At 46.6% G+C, this 27528-nt stretch overlaps 1 protein-coding gene across 5 annotated transcripts in view; it reads right to left on the bottom strand.

The window, feature by feature from the left end:
* Window positions 1-27528, bottom strand: part of MLLT10 (MLLT10 histone lysine methyltransferase DOT1L cofactor) — a 259169-nt gene that overhangs the window by 19721 nt on the left and 211920 nt on the right. For all 5 annotated transcript variants that reach the window (XM_068235604.1, XM_068235601.1, XM_068235602.1 and 2 more), the window contains 2 exons: window positions 15461-15533; window positions 5343-5491 (listed from right to left, as the gene is read on the bottom strand). In XM_068235604.1, coding sequence (XP_068091705.1) covers window positions 5343-5491; window positions 15461-15533 — 222 coding nt within the window. The remainder of the gene's footprint in view (window positions 1-5342; window positions 5492-15460; window positions 15534-27528) is intronic.

Raw genomic sequence — 27528 nt, 5'->3', positions numbered from 1 at the left:
GACCAACTACTGAGGTAAGTATTAAAATTCTAACTGTTTCTTCTAAGTGAAATTTATATCATATCGCTCTAAGGGAGACCAATAACTACTTAGACAACAAAGTGTATGTAGGGCATTACCTGTTCACTCAGCCAGCTGATGGGGGAGAGCTAAGCTGACCATACATGGGATAAAAACACAATGAATGAATGAATGACTTTGACCGAAACATACATGAGAAGTAGTGATGAATGGATCAACCTCACTCTCCTCAACTACTATACGACCACCCCATTCCAATGGGAGTGGCCGCGGCGGCAGCCCCAGGACTTCCTAACACCAATTGGCGTCAAGTTCTAGGGCTGCAGTTTGCAGGAGATCGCTTCTGCTCGGGGGGCAGAACTCCGCCCCGCCTTCAGTCTCCAAGCGGCGGGAGCCTGTTAGATGGCGAAACCGTCGTCTTTACACACAGTACAGCGCTGCGAACAGCAGCAGCGCTGTACTGGGGACAGCCGTGTGACACGGCTGTCCCCCTGGGGCAGAAGAGAGCGATCGGCTCTCATAGGCAGAAGCCTATGACAGCTGATCGCCAGGATTTGCCGGCTGGGGGGAGGGAGGGGTTTGTAAAAAAAAAAAAAATAATAATAATAGTCAAAAATAATACAAAAATAAATAAATATTTATTTAAAAAAAAAAAATAAACAACTTGGGGGTGATCAGACCTCACCAACAGAGTGCTCTGTTGGTGGGGGGAAAAGGGAGGGGGGGGGGGGGCAATCACTCATGTGCTGTGTTGTGCGACCCTGCAGCTTGGCCTTAAAGCTGCAGTGGCCATTTTAGTAAAAATTGGCCTGGTCTTTAGGGGGGTTTACCACTGTGGTCCTCAAGTGGTTAATCAGACTTCAGAAGAAATCTATGAAGCCACCACTCGGCTACCAACCCTGCCTGCAACACCCCACTTCCACTAATGCAATAATGAGTGGATATGTCCATCCATAAAATGACTGAAAATCAATCTACATTTTTTTTAAACTATATTTTACATTACGTTCAAGATGTAAATGAAATCTATCATCTATTAACCCCTTCAAGACTGACTACTCTGGCTCCCTTAAAGTAAATGGCAACCTGAAAAAAAGAATCAACCAGATACTTACCTAAGGAGAGGAAAGGCTCTGGGTTCTATAGAGCCTGCCGGATCCTCTCTCGGTCCTCGTTCCAGCGCTGGCTTCCCTGGTAGCAGTATTCGACCAATTGGTCTAATACTGCCCGAGTGCTCCTGAAGACAGGCTGCTCCATACTGCGCTTGAGTGCTCTCTCTCACGCTCACCCATGCGCAGTATGGAGCCACAAGTCTTCGGGAGCACTCGGATTCCCAAAGACTTCTGAAACCTTCCACGGCAGGAGTGCCAGTGCTTAAATGAGGGGACCAGGAGAGGAGCCGGAAGGCTTTATAGGACCCAGAGCCTTTCCTCTCTTTAGGCGAGTATCTCTTTTTTGTGTTTTAGGTTCCTATTAGCTTTAAGGACCAGAGTAATCTCTAGTGGTCCCTCCCGATTGGCTGAAATTTTCCATCCTGCACGATCAACCTAAACAACAGATTTCATCCAGAAATCGGTGAATGGGAAATAGTCTGCGGCCTTGATTTCTGGCAGATTCAATCAAACGATCGAATCGGACGGATATCAATGAAAACAATTGTTTAGTGTATGGCCACCTTAAAGAAGCTGTGAATAAAGGGGGCAGAATGCATGGTGACAGGCAGGTGGCAGCACCTTCTGGGTGTAATATAACATGCAGGAGACCAATTTGCCTTCAGCAGCTAGGGACTAGCCTTTGCAATGTGCAGTTTGACACCCAAAACAGCTTGAAGATGAGCTTAAATGGGGCAACAAACAGGCCTTGTAATCCCCGCTATGTGTCTTACACCAGGCGCTGCGTAAAGAGTTAACACGGCCGCCAGAGCTATTAAATCACAGAAAGTGGTGTACAGGGCAGGATTTCTAGCTGTAGATGGTATACCTATGGGAGATCTAAATGCCAGAGCTCCTAGGCTTTCTTTACTCCTGACAGCGGAAACACAATACTGATGGGATTATTGACAGGACTCTGGAAACAAAGCCTTGCTTGCTGAATGCTTATTTCCTGTCCGGAAAAGCACAAGATTGGGAATGTGGTGCGTCTGAGCTGTTCTAATGCTTCAAGCTTGTTTGTAGAAAATCTGGGTGTACAATAAAGTTTTCTTTGTTTGCTTGACCCCTCTTCCAGGAGAGATATTTCCATCAAGAGCGGTCACATCTGGTCAGCTCACAAGGACGTAGCTTGACCCTCGCACACAAAGAGGCTCTCAGAGGCACCAAATGAGATGCAGGATGGTCCTGCCGCTATCGCGTTTAAAGGATTATCCCTGCATGACTTTCACCACAATGACCAGTCTGTCGGAATACTATTAATATCTGATACAAGTTTAGGAAGAGCTACGGTCATCTAAGAGGGCTTCCTTTGCCGGAATATTTCAGCTAAAAAACAAAAAAACAAAAACAAACAAACCAAAAAAAAAAACCCTCAGAGTCGACGTCCTGAAGGAGAAGCAATAATAACCTTTGCCTCGGTCATAAAATACCCAGACTAATTTAAGCAAAAATGAACACACGGAAAAAAAAAAAAACAAACACGGGTGTTTTGGGTATCCTTCAGTAAAGCCCAACCCCCCCCCCCCCCCCCCCGCATTAATTTGCATACAAAATTTGCACAATCCTGTATAAACTCTGAATTATTTGCATCTCATTGACCTGCCTTATAGGAGACCACAGCAAATAAAAACATTGCATTTAAAATGTTCCTTTTAGAACAGTGTTCCCCAACCCTGTCCTCAAGGCCCACCAACAGTGCATGTTTTGTGGAAATCCACAGAGGTAGTTAATCAGCTCTGCTGAGACACTAATTACTCCACCTGTGCACGGTTGTGGTTTTCTGCAAAACATGTACTGTTGGTGGTACTTGAGGATAGGGTTGGGGGAACTGTTTTAGAACATTGCTTTTAGGGAAAAGAAGTGTGGAATAGTTTTTATCCTTCATTTCCTGTCCTCAGACCTGCTAGTTTTTGTATCAAAGCCACAAAGGCCTATGGAGATCCCAGACACAGGAAAGAGAATCACTAATGCTGGCTACACACGGTGCGTTCACTCACTCGATGCGCCGCTCGATTCGTTTATTTCCAACATGTCTGATTCATGTTTTGATGGATCGTTAGGTCGATTTGCCATACTTTATATGGCAATCGACCTAAAAATCATCGAAATGCGCTCGGAAATAAACGAATCGACGGGAATCGAGTGGCGCATTCGATGCAGGAACGCACCGTGTGTAGCCAGCATTATGGTGACAGTACACAGACTGATTTGTGATACACTATTTTAAACAACAATTCAAAGTTGATTTCAGGAACTGTCAGCTTGCTTCAGATTTTTGCACCAATTACGCTAGATGCATGCAAAAAAATTGTATAAAAATGTGTGCATTCAGTAATGCAAAAATGTGCATATGCACAAATTTTATAGCCTTGTGGAAACGGCCTAAGTGTGATATTTAACCACCTGAACTGAGAGAGATATGGAGCCTGACACATTCATTTCCTTTTAAATAATACCAGTTTCCTGGCTGTCCTGATGACCCTCTAATACTTTTAGCTATAGACCCTGAACAAGCATGCCGATCAGATGTTTCTGATTGAAATCTGACTAGATTAGTCACATGTTGGTTTCAGGTGTGTGAATCAGACACTACTGATGTCAGAAAGATAACCAGGACAGCCGGGCAAATGGTGTTGTTTAAAAGGAGAAAAATATGGCAGCCTCCATACACCTCCAACTTCAGGTGTCCTTTAAGTATGTGGACGCAGTGTGGAGAGAATCCGAGCGGAGGTGCGGCAAAGCATCTTATCTGGGCTTCCACCCAGGGCAGGGGGAGGATTTGCTGTACAGCCATCCACATTTGTACTTGCACAAGTACTTGCATATACATAAAGTACATTTATTTTTATTTTATTTTGTTCCCCAACACTCCACGTTTTGTGGATACCCACAGAGGTAGTTAATCAGCTCTGCTGAGACACTGATTACCTCACCTGTGCATGTGTGTGGTTTTCTGAAAAATGTGTACTGTTGATGGGCCTTGAGGACAGGGTTGAGGAACTCTGATTTAGGAGACAAGTCTGTTTTTGGCCTGTGCAGAATGTCTTCAGCTGCTCTGTGGCTGCCTCGCCGCTCTGAAGCCCTGAGACTGCACCTTACTAAGGATGTGATCCGCTTTGTATTTGTAATGTGTTCTTCAGGGTTAGCGATTCCTCATAGTGCTCCAATTTCTTCCCACAACACAGTGACATACTGGTAGGTGAGTTGCCTCAGGCCAAACTGGCAATGCGGAGCATGTGTACGTCTATTACCGTGCCAGAATTTTCCTGGTTTTTGGGTTGTGGAAGGTGATTCACACAAATACAGAAATCGAGCAGATAGTGCCTCGAGGAGCAATCAGACGCAGAGCCACACAGCTGCAAGCCAAACGTGCAACCTGCTCATCCGCCATGCTTCCTGGGAGATCTTGTGCCGCCCACTAGCCAGAAACTGGTCTGTTTACAGCTGTACAGCAATGATTCAGCTTCACTTGTTATAACTGAGATTTATGTCATGGACAGGAGACTGGTGACACAAGCCTGACTGTCATTACCAATGCAGCCTAGCCACTGGCTGTAAGTTACTAGGGGTTCATGGCTGCTATATATAAACACATGACCTGTTCCACATAGCTGTATATACCATGTGACCTGCAAGGGGCCTGGATCTGACGGTCAAGGAGGAAGGCAAACAAAGTTGAGTTTGCTAGCAGGAAGAGGTCTAGTGGCGGAATAGTGTACTGGTTAAGGGCTCTGCCTCTGACACAGGAGACCTGGGTTCAAATCTCATCTCTTCCTGTTCAGTAAGCCAGCATCTATTCAGTAAGGAGTCCTTGGGCTAGACTGCCTACTGAGCCCACCCTGCAGTTCTGACGTTTGGAGTACGCCAGGAAAAAAGCGCAATATGTTATTTGTCTTTTCTTGTATGTGTGAGCACTGAAAATCGCAAGTGTGTTGCACCACGATCATGATTTTCATGTTTTCAAACGTGTTTCGCCATGGGTGCAATTAGCAGGCGCAAATGCGATTCCTGATGTGTTAAAAAAAAAAAAAAAAAACTGTGAAGCTGATGTAGGACAGGACTACAGGACATTGGGGGAAAACACACAGTGCAACCAGGGATAGACATAACAGTTCTGAGTTTAGGTCACAAAGGGAGACTGATATATCAGGTGCTGGTGACATCACTTACTGTCACTGGTGGTCCCCTGTTCCTGGAGGAACTGCTGTCCTTCACTCCACTGCCTCTCCAGCAGCTGCTCTATACTGGTGACTACTGGGAGAACACCCTCTCCACTGCCCGGCTGCTCATAGCGGGCTGACAGACTGTTCAGAGGAGACCTGTGGGGACAACAAACTTATCAGCAATGCAAACTAAACAAACCGAAACAAAGAAAAGGTCTGAGCTGCAGTCTACTTGTTACATATTTCCCCATCTTCTGTGACATTGCCCATAGCATGCGCCAATGCCTAGATAACTGTAGGTGAGATATATATCTGGCTCCATATGCAGGAATTGCCAAGCTCATCTGCTCATGGTTACTGTTGTAAACGGGGGCTCAAGGATTCCAAGCTGGATCAGCTAATTATGGGACTCCTAAGAACTACAGCAAGAGTTTGCCATGAGGTCTTTTACATCAGCAATTATAACCAATAGCCTACCTGTTGTTTACGTAAAGTAGTAACATAACCAACATTTCAGAGTAATACCAGGTGCCTTGTGTGCAGGGTTGAGGAGTTGGAGCAATTTTGGGTACCTGGAGTTGGAGTCGGTGATTTCACGAACTGAGGAGTCGGATGATTTTTGTACAAACTCCACAGCACTGGTAAGTATTAGACTAAGGAGTCGGAGTAAATTTGGGTACCCGGAGTCGGTGGTTTCATAAACTGAGGAGTCGGATGATCTTTGTACCGACTCTCAGCCCTGCTTGTGTGTACAATACAATTACTCTAGGCCGCTAAAACCTATAGCGGAACCATAGTCAGTCCCCAGAGTGTAGAAGGCCACACTCTCCACTATACAACAAGATAGCAGAAATCATTGAGAGTTGCAGCATAGTGCTGAACTAGTCAGCATTAAAGCGGTATAAAACCCTGACATAATATTCAATAAAAACATGTTTTAGTACTTTTTATATGCCATACAGTTATCATATTTGATTTTGTGTATAAGTATTATACGCTCCCAAAGTACACTTTTTTTTTCTCTAAGAGCAGACATTACATTTTATTCATCTTCTAATGCAAGCAGAAATGCTTTCTGATTGTCTGACTTTGTTCAGCAGAGCCTGCAGTGTCAGAGAAGTGTTTATTTACATTACTCACTTGATACAATTAAATACAAGATAACATTATCTGCATTTCCTTTGCATCCAGCTTTTCTAATTCCTGTGTGTAACCCTTTGAATGCTGTTCTACTAAAAAAAAATAAAAAATGCTGGTTGTATATAATATGCTGTGAAGAAATGCTGGGTTTCATTCCACTTTAAGTTTTGCAGTGTTTTCCTTAAAGCGGAATATAACCCTGCATTTCAACTTTGCTCTAAAACATTATTTACAGCATATTACATGCAACCAGCATTTTGTTTTTACTAGACCAGCATTGGAAGGGTTAAACACAGAGGTTTAAAGTTCCATGGAGAGATATGCAGAAGTTCAGATAGATACATTTAACTACATAGAATGTATCAAGTGATAAATGTTACACACTCTTTGGCTGTCCTCCAGCTCCTTCTCAGTCAGAGACAGTGAGTCACATGCCACACTTAGATACATTTATGTAAACAAAATGTATCTATGTCAGCTTCCAATGCGTCTGCAGTTCTGTCCAGGAACTTTAAAGCCCTGTGTAACCCTTCCAATGCTGGTCTAGTAAAAAAAAAAAAAAAATGCTGGTTGCATATAATATACTGTAAATAATGTTGTAGAGCAAAGTTGAAATGCAGGGTTATATTACGCTTTAATCATATTTTAAGGGCACCTTTTTGTTATGGTGAACTAGTGGAGACTAGCACAGAAGTTACATTGGATGCCTTAAAGGATACATCCGAGCTGCCCCCCCCCCCCCGCCAATGAGATCTACTTACCCGGGGCTTCCTCCAGCCCCTGGCAGCCGATATATCCCTCACCGAAAGCTCCTGTGTCCCGAGAACCCCTCCATTCCAGATACCGACCTCACTAGGTCGGCATCTACTGCACCTGCGCGACACCGCTAGTGATCACGCTCATGTGGTCTGAAACGTTCTGCGCAGGCACAAAGTGTTGTGCCTGGGCAGAACACTCCAGACCACATGAGCACGACCTCGAGCGGCCCTCGCGCAGGCGCAGAAGATGCCAACCTGGCGAGGTCGGTATCTGGAATGGAGGGGTTCCCGGGACACAGGAGCTTTCGGTGAGGGATATATCGGCTGCCAGGGGCTGGAGGAAGCCCCGGGTAAGTAGATCTCATTTTCTTGGGCAGCTCGGATGTATCCTTTAAGCTCAATTCTTATTAACAGCCGTTTAAGCTTGTAACAGAGCTAAAATTGCTGCCCCGTTTAAGAGTTCAATGCTAATCTCAACGCACAAAAATAAGCATTAGTAATCAAAGTCCCCAGATGTTGCTCCTTTTGTAGGAAAGGATGCTTTTGCAGCAAAATACCGGTATTCAATTTCAAAACTTTGTGCACATGACCAAAAGCAGAGGCGGGGAAGGTCTTTGTCAGGCTGCTGATGTCTGGACTGCATTATCATCACTATTCAGACAGCAAGGGAGAAGTCACAGACATACTTATGTGAGAGGATTGTAGCCAACTGCACAGACAGTCTGTCGCACAGGAAGTGGTGAGAAGAATTCAGAATTTTTTAAGAAAATTCCCCATGACTTGAAATGCCTGGTAGCTAGGTGGTTAATTAGCTAGCAGATGGTTACTCAACCAGCAGTGACTAGAATTGATTGGCTTAAGTTTCAAGTCAGTGGTAATTTGCACGGAAAGTCAGAATTCAAGTTCATCGCTAGTGACAAGTGTCTGGGCTCCTGGCCAGGCATTTTACAAATGCTTTGCTTGATATCAGCTAATCAAGGTGCTTACAGACAGACTACAAATGCTCTGGCAGTGAGAGCTGCACAGATCTAGACACATTTGTGTCTGGAGTGGGACTATAACAACTTTGCTAACGTAAGTTATAGGAAAACCTTAATGGACAACGATTGCGTACATACATATAAAATGTACATTTCTCCCAGAGTAAAATGCACTATAGATTACGGTTTTTCCTATGTTGCTGTCACTTATTGTAGGCAGTGAAAATATAACAGCTCTGTTAGGTTTTGGACAAGTCCATCTCCTCAAGGGGGTTTCTCCGTTATTTCTTTATTTACAAAATCACTACATTACATTAAAGTAAGGCCCCGTTCACACTTGCGTTTTGCCATGCAAACGGACCGGATCCTGATCGGATCAGGACCTGATCTGGATCGGAACCGTACGGTTCCGATCCGGATCCGGTCCGTTTGCATCAGGCATGCATCAAGCTGCCATCCGGATCAGTGGGCAAAAAATAGCCAAATTTAAATAAAAAATTTTTGGGGTCAGCAGAAGGTGCGCCTGGTGCACCTGTAGAATCAGGTTCCTCCACTGTAGGCCTCACCTCCACCTCCGACATTCTGCCAAACAGCTCCAGCACGTCTGTCACTGCTGCTCCACTCCAGACATGCTTGGCCCACGTGTCCCCATCCGAAATGGCCGCTTGGATACGCATAGCAAGTGGGGTAGAACGTCAGGTGTTTGTAGGCAGTGTGTTCTGTGCCTTCCGTTCCCCATTGGTTTCTGTGTTCCGGATGGTGCTGTCAGGCTCAGGTCCGGCTCCGGTCCGGGTGCGTGGGCCGGAGATCCGGACCCAAAAAATAGCGCATGTTGGAAAAAGGTCCGGAGTCCGGATCCGGTCTGGCTCCGTACTGTACGGAACGGACACATGTGAACGTCCGCATAGGCTTTGCATTGCTATGCGGAACGTATGTTCCGTTTGTACAGTATACGGTCCAGATCTGATCAGGCGGATCCGGACAGGGAACGCTAATGTGAACCGGGCCTAAGTGACAGCAACGTAGGATAAAAGTAATTTATAGCACATTTTACTCTGGAACAAATGTACATTTTACATTTATGAGTTTTACATTTTTTACACTAGTGCTCCTTTAAAGGGAAGGTTCAGGGAGGGCTGTAAAAAAATTAAAATCAATATCCACTTACCTGGGGCTTCCTCCAGCCCGTGGCAGGCAGGAGGTGCCCTCGCCGCCGCTCCGCAGGCTTCTGGTGGTCTTCAGTGGCCGACCCGACCTGGCCAGGCCGGCTGCCAGGTCGGGCTCTTCTGCGCTCCAAGGCCTGGCACTTCTGCGTCCCACGCGGGCGCGCTGATGTCATCGGACGTCCGCCGGGCTGTACTGCGCAGGCGCAGAACTACTGCGCAGCCCGGCGGACGTCCGATGACGTCAGCGCGCCCGCGTGGGACGCAGAAGTGCCCGGCCTTGGAGCGCAGAAGAGCCCGACCTGGCAGCCGGCCTGGCCAGGTTGGGTCGGCCACCGGAGACCACCGGGAGCCTGCGCCATTGGCCTCAATTCACTAAGCTTATCTGCTGTCTTTAATAACTCTTCTAGAGTTGTTACCATGGTGATAAGGCATGTAGTATTCAGGAAACATTTTACCTCAAGGCAAACCTAAAGTTAACTCTTCAATCCTTAAAGGATACCACAACTGACATGTGGCATAATGAGATAGACATGGGTATGTACAGTGCCTAGCACACAAATAACTATGCTGTGTTCCTTTTTTTCTTTCTCTGCCTGAAAGAGGTAAATATCAGGTATGTAAGTGGCTGACTCAGACAGGAAGTGACTACAGTGTGACCTTCACTGCTAAGAAATTCCAACTATAAAACACTTTCCTAGAAGAAAATGGCTTCTGAGAGCAAGAAAGGGATAAAAAAGGGGGAGATTCTTATCAGTGAGGGTCACACTGTAGTCACTTCCTGTCTGAGTCAGGACTGAGTCAGCCACTTACATACCTGATATTTACCTCTTTCAGGCAGAGAAAGAAAAAAAGGAACACAGCATAGTTATTTGTGTGCTAGGCACTGTACATACCCATGTCTATCTCATTATGCCACATGTCAGTTGTGGTATCCTTTAAAATAACTCCAGAGTTAAAGACATGCTGTTTATTAACTGCAGGTGAAAATAAGTACAGAGGAGGTAAATTAACTACAGAGGAGGTAAATTAACTACAGAGGAGGTAACTTAAGGAATGAAGAGATAAGATAACTCTCTCTTATGTGGAGGTAAATTTTCTCTTGCCTTATCTCCAGCATGATCTTAGTGAATTGAGGCCATACTGTGTGGAGGTAAGTTTTCTCTTGCCTTATTATCTCCAGCATGATAATAGTGAATTGAGGCCATAATCTCTTACCCACCCTGTTTTAAAAGAACAGGCAAATGTTTGATTTCATGATGGCAGCCATCTTTTTAGTTGAAAGGAGATGACAGGGAGCATGAGACAGTTCCAACTGTCCTGTGTGCTGATCACCCCTCACAGTTGCTAGGCAACGTGAATAATAACATAGGAAATCCCATCATGATGTGCACAGCATCAGGGAAAAAAAGCCCGGGCTTTTTTTCTTTGATGGGTGGAGCTTAGCTAAAATGCAGCTAAAAATTATGCTTTGGTAAGAAAAACAAAGTTCTTTTCAGTTATGCAGAGTAGATTTTTAGTCCAGAGGTTCACTTGAAGTTTTTTTTTTTTTTTTTAACAGTTCCTCTAATGGAAAACAATATGAGACTCTCTTCTTTGCTATTAATGTTCTATGTCTTAGCTGTACTAAACATACGATTCATTATCTCATAAGTTTATTTTCTCCTCAGGCTTGCTTTCACTAGGCTGAAGCTGTGGATACATTACACGCCTTATTGCCCTTTCCATTTTTAGCCTTTGCAGCACTGTCCCCAGCCCATCCTGGAAAACGAGGTAATCCTTATTTAAAAATGAAACCGCCAACTAAGAAGCTGCTGACAAATGTCCTTTGCCTGGTGATGACATACTGTTTAATAACTTACAATCTAGTCATTACAATACAGGATCATTTGTCTAGTTCCAGCCAACATCAAAGGGCTTCTCCTATGTTGAAATGTGGAACCCAAAGCGAGTGACATGAAAGAAAAAAACAAGCAAAGTCCTATAGTGACACAAGCGGTAATTGCGTGAAAGAATGCGGAACGCTGGTTGTTTTCCGGCACGCAAGGCTGGTAATTGTCCTGCTGTTGACATTACCATACATGCAAAATAAAGCTTCGGCATTCAAAACACAGCGAGGCCAGAGAGCAGGTGTCGCTCTTGTGGATCACCTCATGAGAGTAGGAACTAGCCCCGGTCTGTAGCGCGAGATACAATTTCCCTAAAAACGCACACAGGATTAAGAAGCTGTGATCAGTCTTTCAACTGTCAGCCCAGCTCCTTCACGGGAGAATCCCCATACTGAAAAACAAATGCAAAGTATTCTCTGTGGGACGGCTAGTCAGCCTGACTTATGATCGCAGGCCCGGCTACCAGGCATCCGGATCTCTCCAATGAATTCCCGCGACCGTGATGGACGAGCGTTTGTGAAGAGAGAGAATTCAGAACCGCGGGGGGAAGAGGCTCGAGTTGCTGAATAGGGAGTACTCTTTATTTTCACAGCGTATAAGTTCCTGCCCCCATCTCTTTAACTTGTTTATTTGATTAATTACACCATTGATGGAAAAAACACACACAGTAAACTTAATGTGTTGCACCCCCCTTCCCTTTGTCTTTAGACATATAAAGCCCCCTATACCTAGGGAGCATGGCTTATATATTAACCAGAAGAAGAATAATCTTTCAGCTAGGAAGAACTGGCAGGAGACAATAAAAACCCAAGTCGTGCAGGACGCAGTCTGAGAAATTCAGGAGAGTTTTTACATGATTTCCAATTTTGACTGAAGCTGAGGTAAAATGCTGCAATTTGGTGAAGTTACTCAGACTTAGCTTTACCACCTTTCAACTTGAATCAGGGATTTAGACAGGGCTGTGGTGCAATTCTTGGGTACCTAGAGTCGCAGTGGTTTTATAAACCAAGGAGTCGAAGTCTGATACATTTTTGTACCCACTCCATAGCCATGCAAGGGCTGTGGAGTAGGAGTTGGAGCAATTTTGGGTATCTGGAGTCGGAGATTTCATAAACTGAGGAGTCGGATGATTTGTGTACTGTCTCCACAGCCCTGGATTTAGAAGCCCACTTTAAAGTGGACCTGAACTCCGGCAAAGGACAGAAGGAAAATGTAGAGAAATGCACCCTGAATGTATGCAGAGTGTTTAGCCTGTTTAATTCCCCCTCATTTGTGTCTAATCACAAGTTGTAATTTGATCCTCCCCGGAGTCACATGACTGCCTATGGCATATAAGCCCATTTGAAAGCACAGGCTGTAAACAATATGTCTGCTTCCATGAATCAGGAAGTAGAAACTGTGCAGATTTATTTTAGGATTTGTATCATCTGTAATAAATACATGTTTTTTGTTTGAAGGTTATTATACTGTTATGTATCGCGTAGAGCAGAGAGGAGTTCTGAGTTCAGGTCCACTTTAGGAGAAACAAAGTGTAGGAATAACTCAGAACCACCCTGGAGCAGGAGGTCAGAGGAAATGGTGTGTGTGTGTATCTGTTAGTGTGATGTCATCGGCTGCAGAGTCAGCATGCTGCTCATCACCTCTTCCATTACCGTTATTGGCTGCACAAGATGGATGCCCCAGACTGGGGCGATACAACCGGACACTAATATTCACCATGTCACTAATTGACAAAGTAACAAATTATTTCCTTGAAGCATTGTTGGTTTCATTACACATATTCCTGTCCAGAGGTTGTTTTCACCTGATGGCCCCCAGAGCTTTCCCATTCCAGCTATTTACCAATTGATTCAGCAGCCGCTTTCTCACAACTTATGCCGCCTAAATTAAAATATATGAGGTGCTTTTTCAGACAAATTAGACTATCTTTGGAAGTTTATTTTGCTCAATATTTCCTACGCATTTTAAAGAGGAAAAGAATAAAAATATAGTCTTTTTTCTCAGTTTTCACCTATTATTAACAAGCTATCCACAGCGATTTATCCATACCCTTAAATAAAACTGGCCAGCCAATGTGCAAAATGGCTTCCTGCCATTTCGCTATTTGCCTGGTGTTGTGTCACATCCTTGGACATGACAAATCTAGTGGGGAGGTTAGTGGTAAGCAGAGGATATGGGGAGGTTAGAATTAGGCATAGCAGAGGGGGAGGTTGGTGTTAGGCACAGGAGAAGGGAGGTTAGAGTTAGGCAGAGGAGAGGGGAGGTTAGTGTTAGGCAGAGGAGAGGGGAGGCTAGTGTTAGGAACAGAAGAGGTTAGAGTTAGGCAGAGGGAGGCTAGTGTTAGGCAGAGGAGAGGGGAGGTTGGTGTTAGGCAGAGGAGAGGGGAGGTTAGTGTTAGGCAGAGGAGAGGGGAGGTTAGTGTTAGGCAGAAGAGAGGTTAGAGTTAGGCAGAGGGGAGGTTAGTGTTAGGCAGAGTAGAGTAGAGGGGAGGTAAGTGTTAGGCAGAGGAGAGGGGAGGTTAGTGTTAAGCAGAGGGGAGGCTAGTGTTAGGCAGAGGGGTGGCTAGTGTTAGGCAGAGGAGAGGAGAGGTTAGTGTTAGGCACAGGAAACGGGAGGTTAGTGTTAGGCACAGGAGAGGGGAGGTTAGTGTTAGGCAGAGGGGAGGCTAGTGTTAGGGAGAGAATAGGAGAGGTTAGTGTTAGGCACAGGAGAGGGGAGGTTAGTGTTAGGCACAGGAGAGGGGAGGTTAGTGTTAGGCAGAGGGGAGGCTAGTGTTAGGGAGAGAATAGGAGAGGTTAGTGTTAGGCACAGGAGAGGGGAGGTTAGTGTTAGGCAGAGGGGAGGCTAGTGTTAGGCATAAGGGAGGCTAGTGTTAGGCATAGGGGAGGCTAGTGTTAGGCAGAGGAGAGGTTAGTGTTAGGCACAGGAGAGGGGAGGTTAGTGTTAGGCAGAGGAGAGGGGAGGCTAGTGTTAGGCAGAAGAGAGGGGAGGTTAGTGTTAAGCAAAGGAGAGGGGAGGTTAGTGTTAGGCAGAGGAGAGGGGAGGTTAGTGTTAGGCAGAGGAGAGGTTAGAGTTAGGCAGAGGGGAGGTTAGTGTTAGGCAGAGGAGAGGGGAGGTTAGTGTTAAGCAGAGGAGAGGGGAGGTTAGTGTTCGAGCCTGTAGGTCACATATTCAGAACAAACCAATTTTTGTCACCTCACCAGCCAAGGTACAATGTGTTCACGTACATCTGACCTTGACCCTATAACGACCACCTCAGCCAATAATCAAGAATGTGTATGGCATTCCCCGACCTCCAACCTGTGACCGACCCGGCAGATCAACTCGCCCAACAACGGTAGACAACTCCAGCAGTACCCCCCCCCCCGTTATATCAACGATGCGCATTGTCAGCTACACACATTTGTATTAGCCAGCCCAGCGAAGTCGCCCAAGGGAAACAGATCCCAATGCCTGATGGGCAACATAAGTCAAAGGTGTGTATGCACATTTAAGGCTGCAATTTAGTGACTTCATTGCACTAAATATACATTAGCAGTGCAGGTCAATTATTTAAAACATTAGTTATCTAACCAGCAGGCGTAACCTAACCCTTTCTCATTCCAGCTAAAGGGTAATCATAACAGACGCCACCTGAGAACTAAAACAAAGGAAGGAAACCCCGTCCGCTGCTCTCAGTGGTATACTCCAGTTGGCCCTGTCACTTTCAGGATTATGACAGAACAAAACAAATAAAACCAAACCTAATTAGCGCTACGGAGGATTATTAAACCTGAACAAATACAATTTCAGCTAGAGAATAAGAGGTGCCAGCAATGTAATGATATAGCATTTATGACTTATTAAAGGACAACTTATTAAAATGTATAAGCCAGAAAGCAATGTGCAAAGAGCAGCTCCGTATGAACAGCCAATAAGAGCAGGCCTTTCATTGTTCTAAAGTAATGAAATCCGACTGGCTGTTATCAGTAATTGCATCAATCCCCTTTGTCTTTCTTTTAGCCCAACGATTAAATATCATCCTAAAATGAATTCATCCCCCCCCCCCTCAGAATCCCAGCAGCCTCTCCCCACCTCACACAGTCTGGCTGCCTCTCTCAGCTTTATTGTTCCTCCAAATGTCAACAAAATCACTGACCTACGATGAGAGGTTTGCTCATTTCATAGTGTTTGATGCTGTGGAAGGAATACTCACCGTGGAGATAGGCTTCCTCTGGGGGAAGACCCCCTCACAGCCAGGCTGCGCCCATTGTCTCCAAGATCTGCCTCTGTGGAGAAACCAGTCACAAGAACACATTAGTACAAGGTGAGACACTATACAGACATATTATTTACTAACCTTTTCATTCACTTTTAGATAGGGAAACAAGACAAATAGGTTTAGGCCTTGGAAATATGGAAATAAGTACTCATCTATCAGCACAACTGTTATTCAGTCTGAAACAATAAAGCCCTATACACCAGTGGCCAGTACACTGAGCACGATTCATGGTTTAGAAATGTCAGGCTCTCTTCTTGTACACTTATGTTTGGAAATAAAGGTGTGCGAACCACAGGAAACAAGTGCTTCAAAATAAAAAGCTGTAGAGTCGGTACAAAAATCATCTGACTCCAACTCCTCAGTTTATGAAACCTCCGACTCCGGGTACCCAAAATGGCTCCAACTCCTTAGTCTAATACTTACCAGGGCTTTGGAGTCAGAACAAAAATCATCCGACCGACTCCTCAGTTCATGAAAGCACCGACTCCAACTCCAGGTACCCAAAACTGCTCCGACTCCACAGCTCTGATTAGATCACTATCAACTTCATATTACTTGAGGAACTAGTTCCATCAACAAGGTGCCTCCACCTTGCACTACCTCTTCCCCCTCCATATTGCTGGAAGTATCAACAGGATTATTACCTAAACTGCAGTATAGTAAACAACCACAAGATGTCACTATGTGTAAAATGTGATGATGATCTGCATGGCATTGCTATTTCCTATGTTCACTCTGTGCTTAGGAAGCCGCGATTGTGTGTGATTTCATCTCTGCACGTTTTCTTCAGTAAAGAGTCCATGGGGGTTGATACACTAGACCGTGCTATTTGATAGCACGTGTGTTAGGAAATAGCGCACGTGAACGTGCATGTTAATTGTTACGCACGCGTACAGTGCAACGCCGTTTGTGGAAATTACGGCACAGCGCGTGTAAAACTTTACGAGCACTACAACTAGCGTGCATAAAACTTTACGCGCGCTACAACGCATGCTAAATGCATAGCAACCCTCTAATGTGTTATACTGGGTGCCTATCTGCATGTACAAAACACTCCGCTCCATTAAATATAACTGCATAAGCTGCTCAGCAGAGGACTGAGCAGTCTGTCTGTGCAGCAGTCGTTCGTACTTTGTCACCTGACATGACATGAATGATTGATTCAGATAACAGAATTCTAAAGTGTGTACATAGCTCAAGGAAATGTAAACGTGTAAAAAAAACCCAGTGTATTCTCTTAATTCTCCACTAAGTTTTTACTTTTAAAGACGCATGGCTAAAAGAAGAAATTCTAAGTTATTTTAACAAATGACTTGTTCGCTCTTTTTTTTTTTTTTTTAAGCCATTTAAAGTGATTCATCTTGAAATGGAGTGAAATGACCCAATTTTACATAAACTATGTGTTGCCAATTAATAATTCCCAGCTCCCGCTGGGCCGGGGACTTTGACATCACAAAGCTTTTTATGCTGCTCACAGCAGGCCGGCTGAAGCTTGAGATCCGCATTTCCTCAACGTAAGCTATATACCAAATGGTACAAGCAATGGTAAAATGAGGACGGGCAGAGTTCCGCCAGTGTATGTAGGGCGAATGTTGGAGGGACTCAGCAGAACATACAGAGATCACGTCTAGTGCTGCTGCTCTACTGCAAACAGGCTACAGAAACCATATAAAAGTAACATGCCTGCTGGGAGTTATTTTGAACTGCTCCTAAAAGGCCTTCTATACAGCTGAGGACGCCCAAAGCCATTATTCCAGATCGTTTTAGATGCCTTTTCCAAGTGTGTAATGGAGTCCCCACTGTCAGTTAGCCATAAAGCATGCTGGACAACCATCCCCGATTGCTATGGTTATGTGCAGTTGCCAGCACTGTGCTTCTGCTCCTCCGCCACCCTCTATAGCAGGGAGTTCTCAAACTGGGTGCCGCAGCATCCTGGTGCGCCTCGGCATTCATCCCTATCCTTTGTGGATTGCTATCATATCATGCAACTACACATTGATATACAGTGCGACTGCACTGCCCGCCAGTTAACCTTCAGTCCCAGCCAGGGCTGTGGAGTCGGATTCGAGGAGTCGGAGTAATTTTGGATACCTGGAGTCGGAGTCAGTGGTCTCAAACTGAGGAGTCTGATGATTTCTGTACTAAGTCCACAGTCCTGATAATAATTTGACTAAGGAGTTGGAGTCTGAGTCAGAACAATTGAGTACCGGAGAAGTCGGAGTTGGATGATTTTTTTACCGACTCCACAGCCCTGGTCCCGGCAGCCATGGTTGAAATTCAGACCATGGATGTCAGAGGGATCGGGATGGAGTGATGGATCAGTGCAGCTTGGTCTGGATAGGTAAGAAAAGGTTTATCCAGCTAATGGAGATCTTTTATAATCTGGAATTGGGGCTGAGGTGATGCTGCATAATTAAAGGGGATGTTACTAACTGCAGTCCCCATGTGGGGAAATGTCTATTTGTTCATTTAAAGGAGGAGCTGCCTAACGTGGGGGTAATGCTGCCATGCATGGAGGTCACTTTCAAAGATTTCATGCCGGTTATCTGCACATCAAGTCAAACTAAAGTGTGCATGTGCACAGACATGGGAAAAAAATGGATTTGATAGAACCATACCCTAACCATGAACAGCAGTGGAGGGTTCACAGGGAGAGGCTGAAGATGCAGTTACACCTGCAGGCAGAGTCACAGCACTGCTATAATTAAATACTATAAACAAAGACAAATATGACTTTGGAAAGAAAGAGGGGCTGCTGGTGGTGGTTCTGTTGGTGGGATAGGATTATAAAGCTACTTGCATCCATGCTGCCAGGTTATTTTCGTGTTAGCTTTAAATACCAAATTATACCTAAAGAACTTCCTCTCTGCTTTAAAAGATAAGAAACAGCATAATAACCTTTAGAGAAAAACATGTTACAGCTGATACAAATCCTGCAATAAAGCTGCAGTGTATCTACTTTCATGGAAGCAGACATATTGTTAAAATCCTATGTTCACAAATGACCTCTCTGGCGTGGCAGTCAGCTGACACAGCTGAGAGATCAAATTACATCTGTGATTAGACACAGATGATGGGTAAACAGCCAGGCACTTGAATATTTTGGGAGAACATATGAACTCCTAGCAGATGTTGTCCTCGCTGGGATTCAAACCGGGAATCCAGTGCTGCAAGGTGAGAGTGCTAATCACTAGGCCACCATGCTGCCCAGTGGATGAATACATTCTCAGTAGTATAGCCTGTCAGTGCCTGCAGCATATCCCGTCAGTCCCAGCTCCTGCAGTATAGCCTGTCAGTGCCTGCAGCATATCCCGTCAGTCCCAGCTCCTGCAGTATAGCCCGTCCGTGCCTGCAGCATATCTCGTCAGTCCCAGCTCCTGCAGTATAGCCTGTCCGTGCCTGCAGCATATCCCGTCAGTCCCAGCTCCTGCAGTATAGCCCGTCCGTGCCTGCAGCATATCCCGTCAGTCCCAGCTCCTGCAGTATAGCCCGTCAGTGCCTGCAGTATAGCCCGTCAGTGCCTGCAGCATATCCCGTCAGTCCCAGCTCCTGCAGTATAGCCCGTCAGTGCCTGCAGCATATCCCGTCAGTCCCAGCTCCTGCAGTATAGCCTGTCAGTGCCTGCAGCATATCCCATCAGTCCCAGCTCCTGCAGTATAGCCCGTCAGTGCCTGCAGCATATCCCGTCAGTCCCAGCTCCTGCAGTATAGCCCGTCCGTGCCTGCAAAATATCCCATCAGTCCCAGCTCCTGCAGTATAGCCCGTCCGTGCCTGCAGCATATCCCGTCAGTCCCAGCTCCTGCAGTATAGCCCGTCCGTACCTGCAGCATATCCCTTCAGTCCCAGCTCCTGCAGTATAGCCCGTCAGTGCCTGCAGCATATCCCGTCAGTCCCAGCTCCTGCAGTATAGCCCGTCAGTGCCTGCAGCATATCCCGTCAGTCCCAGCTCCTGCAGTATAGCCTGTCTGTGCCTGCAGCATATCCCGTCAGTCCCAGCTCCTGCAGTATAGCCCGTCACTGCCTGCAGCATATCCCGTCAGTTCCAGCTCCTGCAGTATAGCCCGTCAGTGCCTGCAGCATATCCCGTCAGTCCCAGCTCCTGCAGTATAGCCTGTCAGTGCCTGCAGCATATCCCGTCAGTCCCAGCTCCTGCAGTATAGCCTGTCCGTGCCTGCAGCATATCCCGTCAGTCCCAGCTCCTGCAGTATAGCCTGTCAGTGGCTGCAGCATATCCTGTCAGTCCCAGCTCCTGCAGTATAGCCTGTCCTTGCCTGCAGCATATCCCGTCAGTCCCAGCTCCTGCAGTATAGCCCGTCCGTGCCTGCAGCATATCCCGTCAGTCCCAGCTCCTGCAGTATAGCCTGTCCGTGCCTGCAACATATCCCGTCAGTCCCAGCTCCTGCAGTATAGCCTGTCAGTGCCTGCAGCATATCCAGTCAGTCCCAGCTCCTGCAGTATAGCCTGTCAGTGCCTGCAGCATATCCAGTCTGTCCCAGCTCCTGCAGCATAGCCTGTCCGTGCCTGCAGCATATCCCGTCAGTCCCAGCTCCTGCAGTATAGCCTGTCAGTCCCTGTAGCATATCCCGTCAGTCCCAGCTCCGGCAGTATAGCTTGTCAGTGCCTGCAGCATATCGAGTCAGTCCCAGCTCCTGCAGTATAGCCTGTCTGTGCCTGTAGCATATCCCGTCAGTCCAGGCTCCTGCAGTATAGCCTGTCAGTGCCTGCAGCATATCCAGTCAGTCCCAGCTCCTGCAGTATAGCCTGTCAGTGCCTGCAGCATATCCCGTCAGTCCCAGCTCCAGCAGTATAGCCCGTCAGTGCCTGCAGCTCCTGCAGTATAGCCCGTCAGTGCCTGCAGCTCCTGCAGTATAGCCCGTCAGTGCCTGCAGCTCCTGCAGTATAGCACGTCAGTGCCTGCAGCTCCTGCAGTATAGCACGTCAGTGCCTGCAGCTCCTGCAGTATAGCACGTCAGTGCCTGCAGCTCCTGCAGTATAGCACGTCAGTGCCTGCAGCTCCTGCAGTATAGCACATCAGTGCCTGCAGCTCCTGCAGTATAGCACGTCAGTGCCTGCAGCTCCTGCAGTATAGCACGTCAGTGCCTGCAGCTCCTGCAGTATAGCACGTCAGTGCCTGCAGTATAGCACGTCAGCGCCTGCAGCTCCTGCAGTATAGCACGTCAGCGCCTGCAGCTCCTGCAGTATAGCACGTCAGTGCCTGCAGCTCCTGCAGTATAGCACGTCAGTGCCTGCAGCTCCTGCTGTGTAGCACGTCAGTGCCTGCAGCTCCTGCAGTGTAGCACGTCAGTGCCTGCAGCTCCTGCAGTGTAGCACGTCAGTGCCTGCAGCTCCTGCAGTGTAGCATGTCAGTGCCTGCAGCATAGCCCGTCAGTCCCAGCTCCTGCAGTATAGCCTGTCAGTACCAGTTCCTGCAGTGGAGAGACAAGAGAACACAGATAAGACTACATGATGCACACTGTGGATGGCGGCTCCCATCCACTATGAAGCTTGCCAGGCCTCTTCCTTGTCTCTGCCCAGTGTGCTTATTATAGTGGAGGAGTGTTCCTTGCATTTAGAGTACTCCTCCCCTCTGCCACTTCTCATTTCTCCAGTGAAAGTAATGAATCACAGCTGTGAACGGCTAATCTGTATGCTTTTCACAGCAAATCCCAACCTGTGATGCTGGTTAACTCTTTACACACTGAGGCAAAGTACAGAAATTCCCAGTCAGATCTTGGGATGGTTCCATGTCAGGCACTGGGGCCAACGATTTTTTAACTTGGTGGACTGCTGAACAGGAAAAGACCAACATATTGGGGGGAGAAGGGGTGAGGGGGTTCATGCACAGTAGACTGTGAGGAACAGGAGTTGAGTTTCGGATAACACTTGTGTGCAGGTAGCTACAGACTGGTGTTAACCTTACCCCAGTAACTACAGTCCAGGAAACACGGCAGCATTTAACCCTCCTGGCGGTATAAAAAATTCCGCCAGGAGGGAGCGCAGCAGTTTTTTTTTTTAGTTTTTTTTTTCTTATATCATGTAGCGAGCCCAGGGCCCGCTTCGATCGCCTCCGATCAGGAAATCCCGTTCGAAGAACGGGAGCTCCTGGAGGGCTTCCCCCGTCGCCATGGCGGATGACGTCACCGACGTCGGGACGTCATTGGGAGTCCCGAACCACCCCTGGCCAGGCAGCGCACGGGGTCTGGGGGGGGGGGGGGGGGGGGCGAGGCGGATAGCAAAGTTTTTTACAAATCGGCCCAGCAGGGCCGGAGAAAACCTCCTGCGCGGCTTACTCCGAACTACGTTCTGGGTTACCGCCAAGGAGGTTAAGCAGACACCACTAAGCTGAAACACCTCCCATGAAGAATCATGACACTGGAATCATTCTCCTCTTCAGAGATGCCAGTGTGCCGACTGTGTGCATGCGTGCATATGACATGGTGTGCGTGCCCGCATACGACGGGGTGTGCCTCTAACACTATACGCTGAAATACTGATGCGTTTTAACTTTTCATAGCAGTGGATTGTGAAAAAGCTTTCAGTTATAATGCATATGTGAACTGAGACATGGGAAAACATGGACTTTACTTTGAAAATCAGTTGTCCTTTCAGTTATAACAGAGCAACTGATAGAGTGCAAAAGTACCCCAAGGGCCCTTTCACACTGGGGCGGTGCGGTAAATTTACCGCACCCCAGCGCAGCCTAATGAAAGTCTATTTGGTAGTTCATACTAACGCTAGTGCATACCTACAATGCTGTGCGGCTCCTGGTTTTTAAAAATGTTTGTGGTGGTTGCGCCGCGGGCATGCATGCGTGTAAGTGCATTTGTACAATGCACTTCCGGCGCACTTCTGCATTTCCGAAACAAGCGAACGTCACTTCCTGTTTGGATGTGAGCCAGAAGGTGATTACCGCATACTAACATAGTAATCTCCGAAGGCCTGTTTTTGGCGGTGCGTTTGCCGCCAATCCACAGTCTGAAACCGGCCTCAGAGTGTAAATCTTGTCTGTTGCAAGACTCTAAGCTAAGTAGTACACGCCTTCTATTTTCCTCACCCAACCAGCAGCTTCCAGTTCAGTGATTGGCCAATGCAAAACATCCTTGGCAAAGCAAACAAACAACAAAAATTATTTAGTTTTGGGGTGTGGGAGGAAACAGGAGTGCCTGGAAGAAACCCATGCAGACATGGGGAAACCATAGAAAATCTAAACAGATAGTACCGTGGCTGGGATTTGAACCAGTGACCCAGTGCTGCAAGTCGAGAGCGCTAACCACTAAGCCACCAAGTTGCATGATACACGGGCAGGATTCTCTCTCCTAGAACTACACAGCTTATAGCTGGAAGCACTATATGCGTCCACACTACTCATCTGTGTAGGTATCCCATTATATTGCATCATAGGAAACAATGGCGTTAAACTTGCAGGAAAGATGATAACCTGTCTGCAGCAGCCTCTTCATGGGAAGTATGTGATGGAGCTTGCCCTAATCTTTCGGGACAGACCCCGCTCCCATCTAGAGAAGTCTGTAAAATTTGGCCATCTTTGACAGAATCCAGTGTGATGTAAATCACACATGATAATAACCATGCTGGTAGTATAGCAGAAACTTCCCTGCCGCCTGGAACAAAAGCTGCATCTCTCCCTGGCCCCTCTCAAGGTTATCCTCCCCTCATTGTGAGCTGCCTGGCCTCTGACCCCTGCCTGGCAAAGACATGACTGATCCCTTCTTGGTACACTGGCAGCCCCACCATCCCCCTCCCTTCCAGAACTTGTCAACAAAACCCCCTCAACACACACAAAGTTCCTCTGAAGGGAGGAGAACAAAGCAATCTCATTGAGCTTGTGCTATAGACAGTCAAAATGTCTGAAAATATACAATATGGGGGATGATGAAGTACGTCTGGAGACATAAATATCAGCGAGACAAGGTGTGGTACGGACATTACCGCTACAAAACATCTTTACGGGTTACATGTTAGGAGATATACGGGCCTTGTTCATTGTTACATGGATTGTGAGCATCCGCCATACAGATAGCTGAAGAGAGAGAACAGACAGCTGCAGTCTGTAATAGACACCTACAGCCAATATATTACTATGGATCACACTTCTGTCAAGTGGAGTTTACAAGACATGGTGAATGAATTTCCAGAGATTGGGCGGAAAAAACTGCAACATTGTAACAAAGGAACACAAAAACAAAACAGCCACCAAACACCCAGAGTTACAGATTGCCCAGCAAGCTCATGGTGAACCAGGAGTGTGTTGGGCCTCGTTCACATCTGCTGCGCTAAGAAACGTGTGAAAGTGCGTGGTAAAAACGCATGCGCTTGTGCGTGCTTTAGAGCGCGTTTCTGTGAGTTGCGCTTCTTTAAGGCACGTTTTGCTTGATGTAGCAGTAGCAGTTGTCAACAAAGCTTTGTTTTTGTATTTTCTTCTCCAAATAGGGGTAAAAAAACGCATGCGCTTCTATGCACTTCTATGCGCTTAAAAAGCGCACCCATTCACTTGCATTGAAGTGCGCTTTACAGCTCAACGCGCAGAAATGCATGCAACACTACATTTTTGTAACGCTGCTCAGCGCAGCACACAGATGTGCACCAGCTACATTACATAGGAAAATCAATACCTTGCTGAACGCACAGGGCAGTGCGCTGTGAAAAGCGCACAGAAACGTCCCTGATGTGAACGAGGCCTTGCCCGTTTCCACTATAGCGTTACGAAATCGCCGGCGAATCACCGCAGGCAAATCGCATGCGGGTGCGATTCCGCATGCGTTTTTTGCCGCGATTTCGCATGCGATTTCGCATAGGTAAGGCTGTATGCGATTTTAACCATGTCACTGCCTGTGTGAATTAACATGGGTACCTATGCGAAATCGCATGCGAAATCGCGGCAAAAAACGCATGGGGAAAACGCATGCGATTTCCCTATTAAATACATTGCGTGCGATTCGCCTGCATTCCACACGCAGGCGAATTCTGAGGCCCCTACCCTGCAGATTTTTTCTGCACAGAAAAACGTGCGGGGAAACGCACAAGTGGACACAGTCCCATCCACTTGTACTGACTGTGCGAATCCGCATGCGTTGCCCGCATGCGGATTCGCGATAGTGGAAACGGGCCCTTAGGGGCTGAAAGAGACCAAAAAGCCTCCTGACTAAAATGATATGACACCTCTGATTTTCAAAACACCTAGAGAGTAACCTATTCACTATCTAACTTATAACAACTATGTCTGCTCAATATTATGCCCGGTAACCACAACGCAATTTTCCGTCAGATTGATGGTCGAATTAATTATTTCTGACAGGTCTGATCTGATTTCCGATTGTTTTTCTGATTGATTTTGTATAGAAGTGATTTGAAAATCGATCAGAAGAACAATCGGAAATCAGATTAGACCTGCTGGAAATAATCAAGTCGACTGACAAAAAATTGCATTGTGTGTACCAGGCATTAGGTGTACATGGATCATAGATCTAAAAACAAAACATGTATGAAACTCTATATGACCTATATTTCATTGTTGCCACTTTATTTTTATCAATCAGAGAAGAACACAGATTTATCACAAACAATACAAGGAAAGTGGCTTAAAAAATGGAGCAGCTGCCCAGATTGAAAGGTTCTGATTGGTTGCTGAGAGCAGCTGCTCCACTCCTGCATCTGTTTTGCACCAATCTGCTCCAGCCCCCCAAAAAGGTAGAAGTAACCACCTTTCCTGATTAACTTTCTTCAGATACCCACATAATGTTAATACATTGACCGTTCTCTCACTCTCAGAGATCATGGGGCCCCATAGCAAAACTTTCATGAGGCCCTCAGATGTAAGCAGTCTTAAAGTGGAACTCCAGTGAAAATAATGTAATAAAAAAAGTGCTCCATTTTTACAATAATTATGTATACATGATTTAGTCAGTCTTTTCCCATTGTAAAATCTTTCCTCTCCCTGATTTACATTCTGACATTTACTACATGGTGACATTTTTCTGCTGGCAGGTGATGTTAGTGATGCTGCTTGCTTTTTTGGCAGTTGGACCCAGCTGTAAACAGCTGTCATTTCCCACAATGCAAGGAGGTTCACAGACAGGAAACTGTCAGGACCATGGTGGGAGGGGTTTTACCACAATATCAGCCATACAGAGCCCCCTGATGATCCGTTTGCAAAAGGGAAAATATTTCTCATGGGAAAGCGGGTATCAGCTACTGATTGGGATGAAGCTTAATTATTGGTCACGGTTTCTCATAAAGCAATGCGATGGGCAATTTAAATCATGCAACCAACACTGCACATAGTTCATGGGCACTGAGACAAAGTTTGAGGTTGGAGGAACAGAAGTTGATGGTGAATACACCAAGTACCACCTGGGCCCCCAGCAGCTGCTATGGCTGCTATGGCTACGCCCCTGCTCTCAGTAGTTGTATGGGTTTCCTACAAGTGCTCATATTTCCTTTCAGGAGCCAAAATAATAACAGTAGTTTTACACTTAGGGCCAAAGCTATTTATTTCAAGGAAGAGACCATTGAGAACCACCGGACAGGGTGATGGAACCCCATGTAAAACAAAACAGAAGTTTGCCTTCTTAAAACAGAAGGTTTTGTGTTTTCAGACGGTCAAATTCTGCTTTACACAGCATTTTAGTAAGGAGGCTTTATGGCCTCTTTCAGCCCCTTACACACTCCTAGGAGTTTTGATTCACCATGGGCTTGCTGGGCAATCTGTAACACGTTAAGCAAAGGATCCATTCAGACGTGACGCGACGTGTCTGTTGTCTCCAATGTACATTGCAGTGAAAGAACGCAAAGTCCTGACCTGCACCATTTTCTTGGACGCCAGACAGAAATTGGACATGTTATAGATACTAGTATGCAATCTAGGACATGTCTGATGCAACGGACACAAATAATTACTGTGAATAAGGGTGTTGTGCTGTGGATGGTGAAAGCAGCACAAACCCATCATGGTGTGAACCCAGCCTTACTGGACAGTAAGGGTCTGTTTCCACTACACGCAGATCGGATGCAGAAAAACTGACTCCAATGAATGCCTCTACCAGGCCTCTACTCACAACCTTTTTAAAGGACTTACGAGGTAAAAATACGAAATTATGATGATTACCTGTTTAAAATTTGATTCCACGGGCGAGTTCCTCAGTGCCCTCCATTCAAATGCGCCGCAAAAGTATCCTTTTTATTTCCCCCATGCTGCGACCCGACCCCACTGTATGGGTCGTCTCCTATTCCCCACGCAAGATGGCCGCTGCTAAGACCCGCGTCCTCCTAGTGTGTCAGCGGGCGCGCTCACATCTCTGCTAGTAGTGCATGTGAGGCCGCGCCCCCCCCCCCCCCCCCGCATGGACGCTGACACAACTAGGAGGACGCTGTCAGCGAGTACGCGGCTAGGCGAGGGCGGAGAGTTGCGCAGCCGCACTCTCCAGCATGCGTACTGCGCAGCCGCGGGTCTTAGCAGCGGCCATCTTGCGTGGGAAATAGGAGACGACCCATACAGTGGGGTCGGGTTGTAGCATGGGGAAAATAAAAAGGATACTTTTGCGGCGCATTTGAACGGAGGGCACTGAGGAACTTGCCCGTGGAATCAAATATGAAACAGGTAATCATGAAAAGTTTGTATTTTGACCTCGTAAGTCCTTTAAACCACTCATACCGCGCGTCGGCAAAGTGGCAGCTGCAGGACCAGCGACGCAGTTCTGCGTCGCCGGCTGCAGGCTAATAAATCAGGAATCACGGCGGGGGGCTCCGTGAATAGCCTGCGGGCCACCGATCACGGCTCGCAGGCTAAATGTAAACACAAGCGGAAATAATCCGCTTTGTTTACATTCGTACAACGCTGCTAACAGTAGCAGCGTTGTACCAGATCAGCGATCCCTGGCAAATCAGCGGCCGGGGATCGCTGTCGCATGACAGGCAGGAGCCTGTTAAAGGCTGCACAGGACAGATCCGTTCCTGTGCAGCCTCGGATCTCCGGGAAAGGGAGGGAG

This window comes from Hyperolius riggenbachi, chromosome 5, assembly GCF_040937935.1.
Source record: "Hyperolius riggenbachi isolate aHypRig1 chromosome 5, aHypRig1.pri, whole genome shotgun sequence".
Lineage (NCBI taxonomy): Eukaryota > Metazoa > Chordata > Amphibia > Anura > Hyperoliidae > Hyperolius > Hyperolius riggenbachi.
Note: the sequence above shows the minus strand (reverse complement) of the source record. Positions and strands in the feature narration are given on the sequence as shown.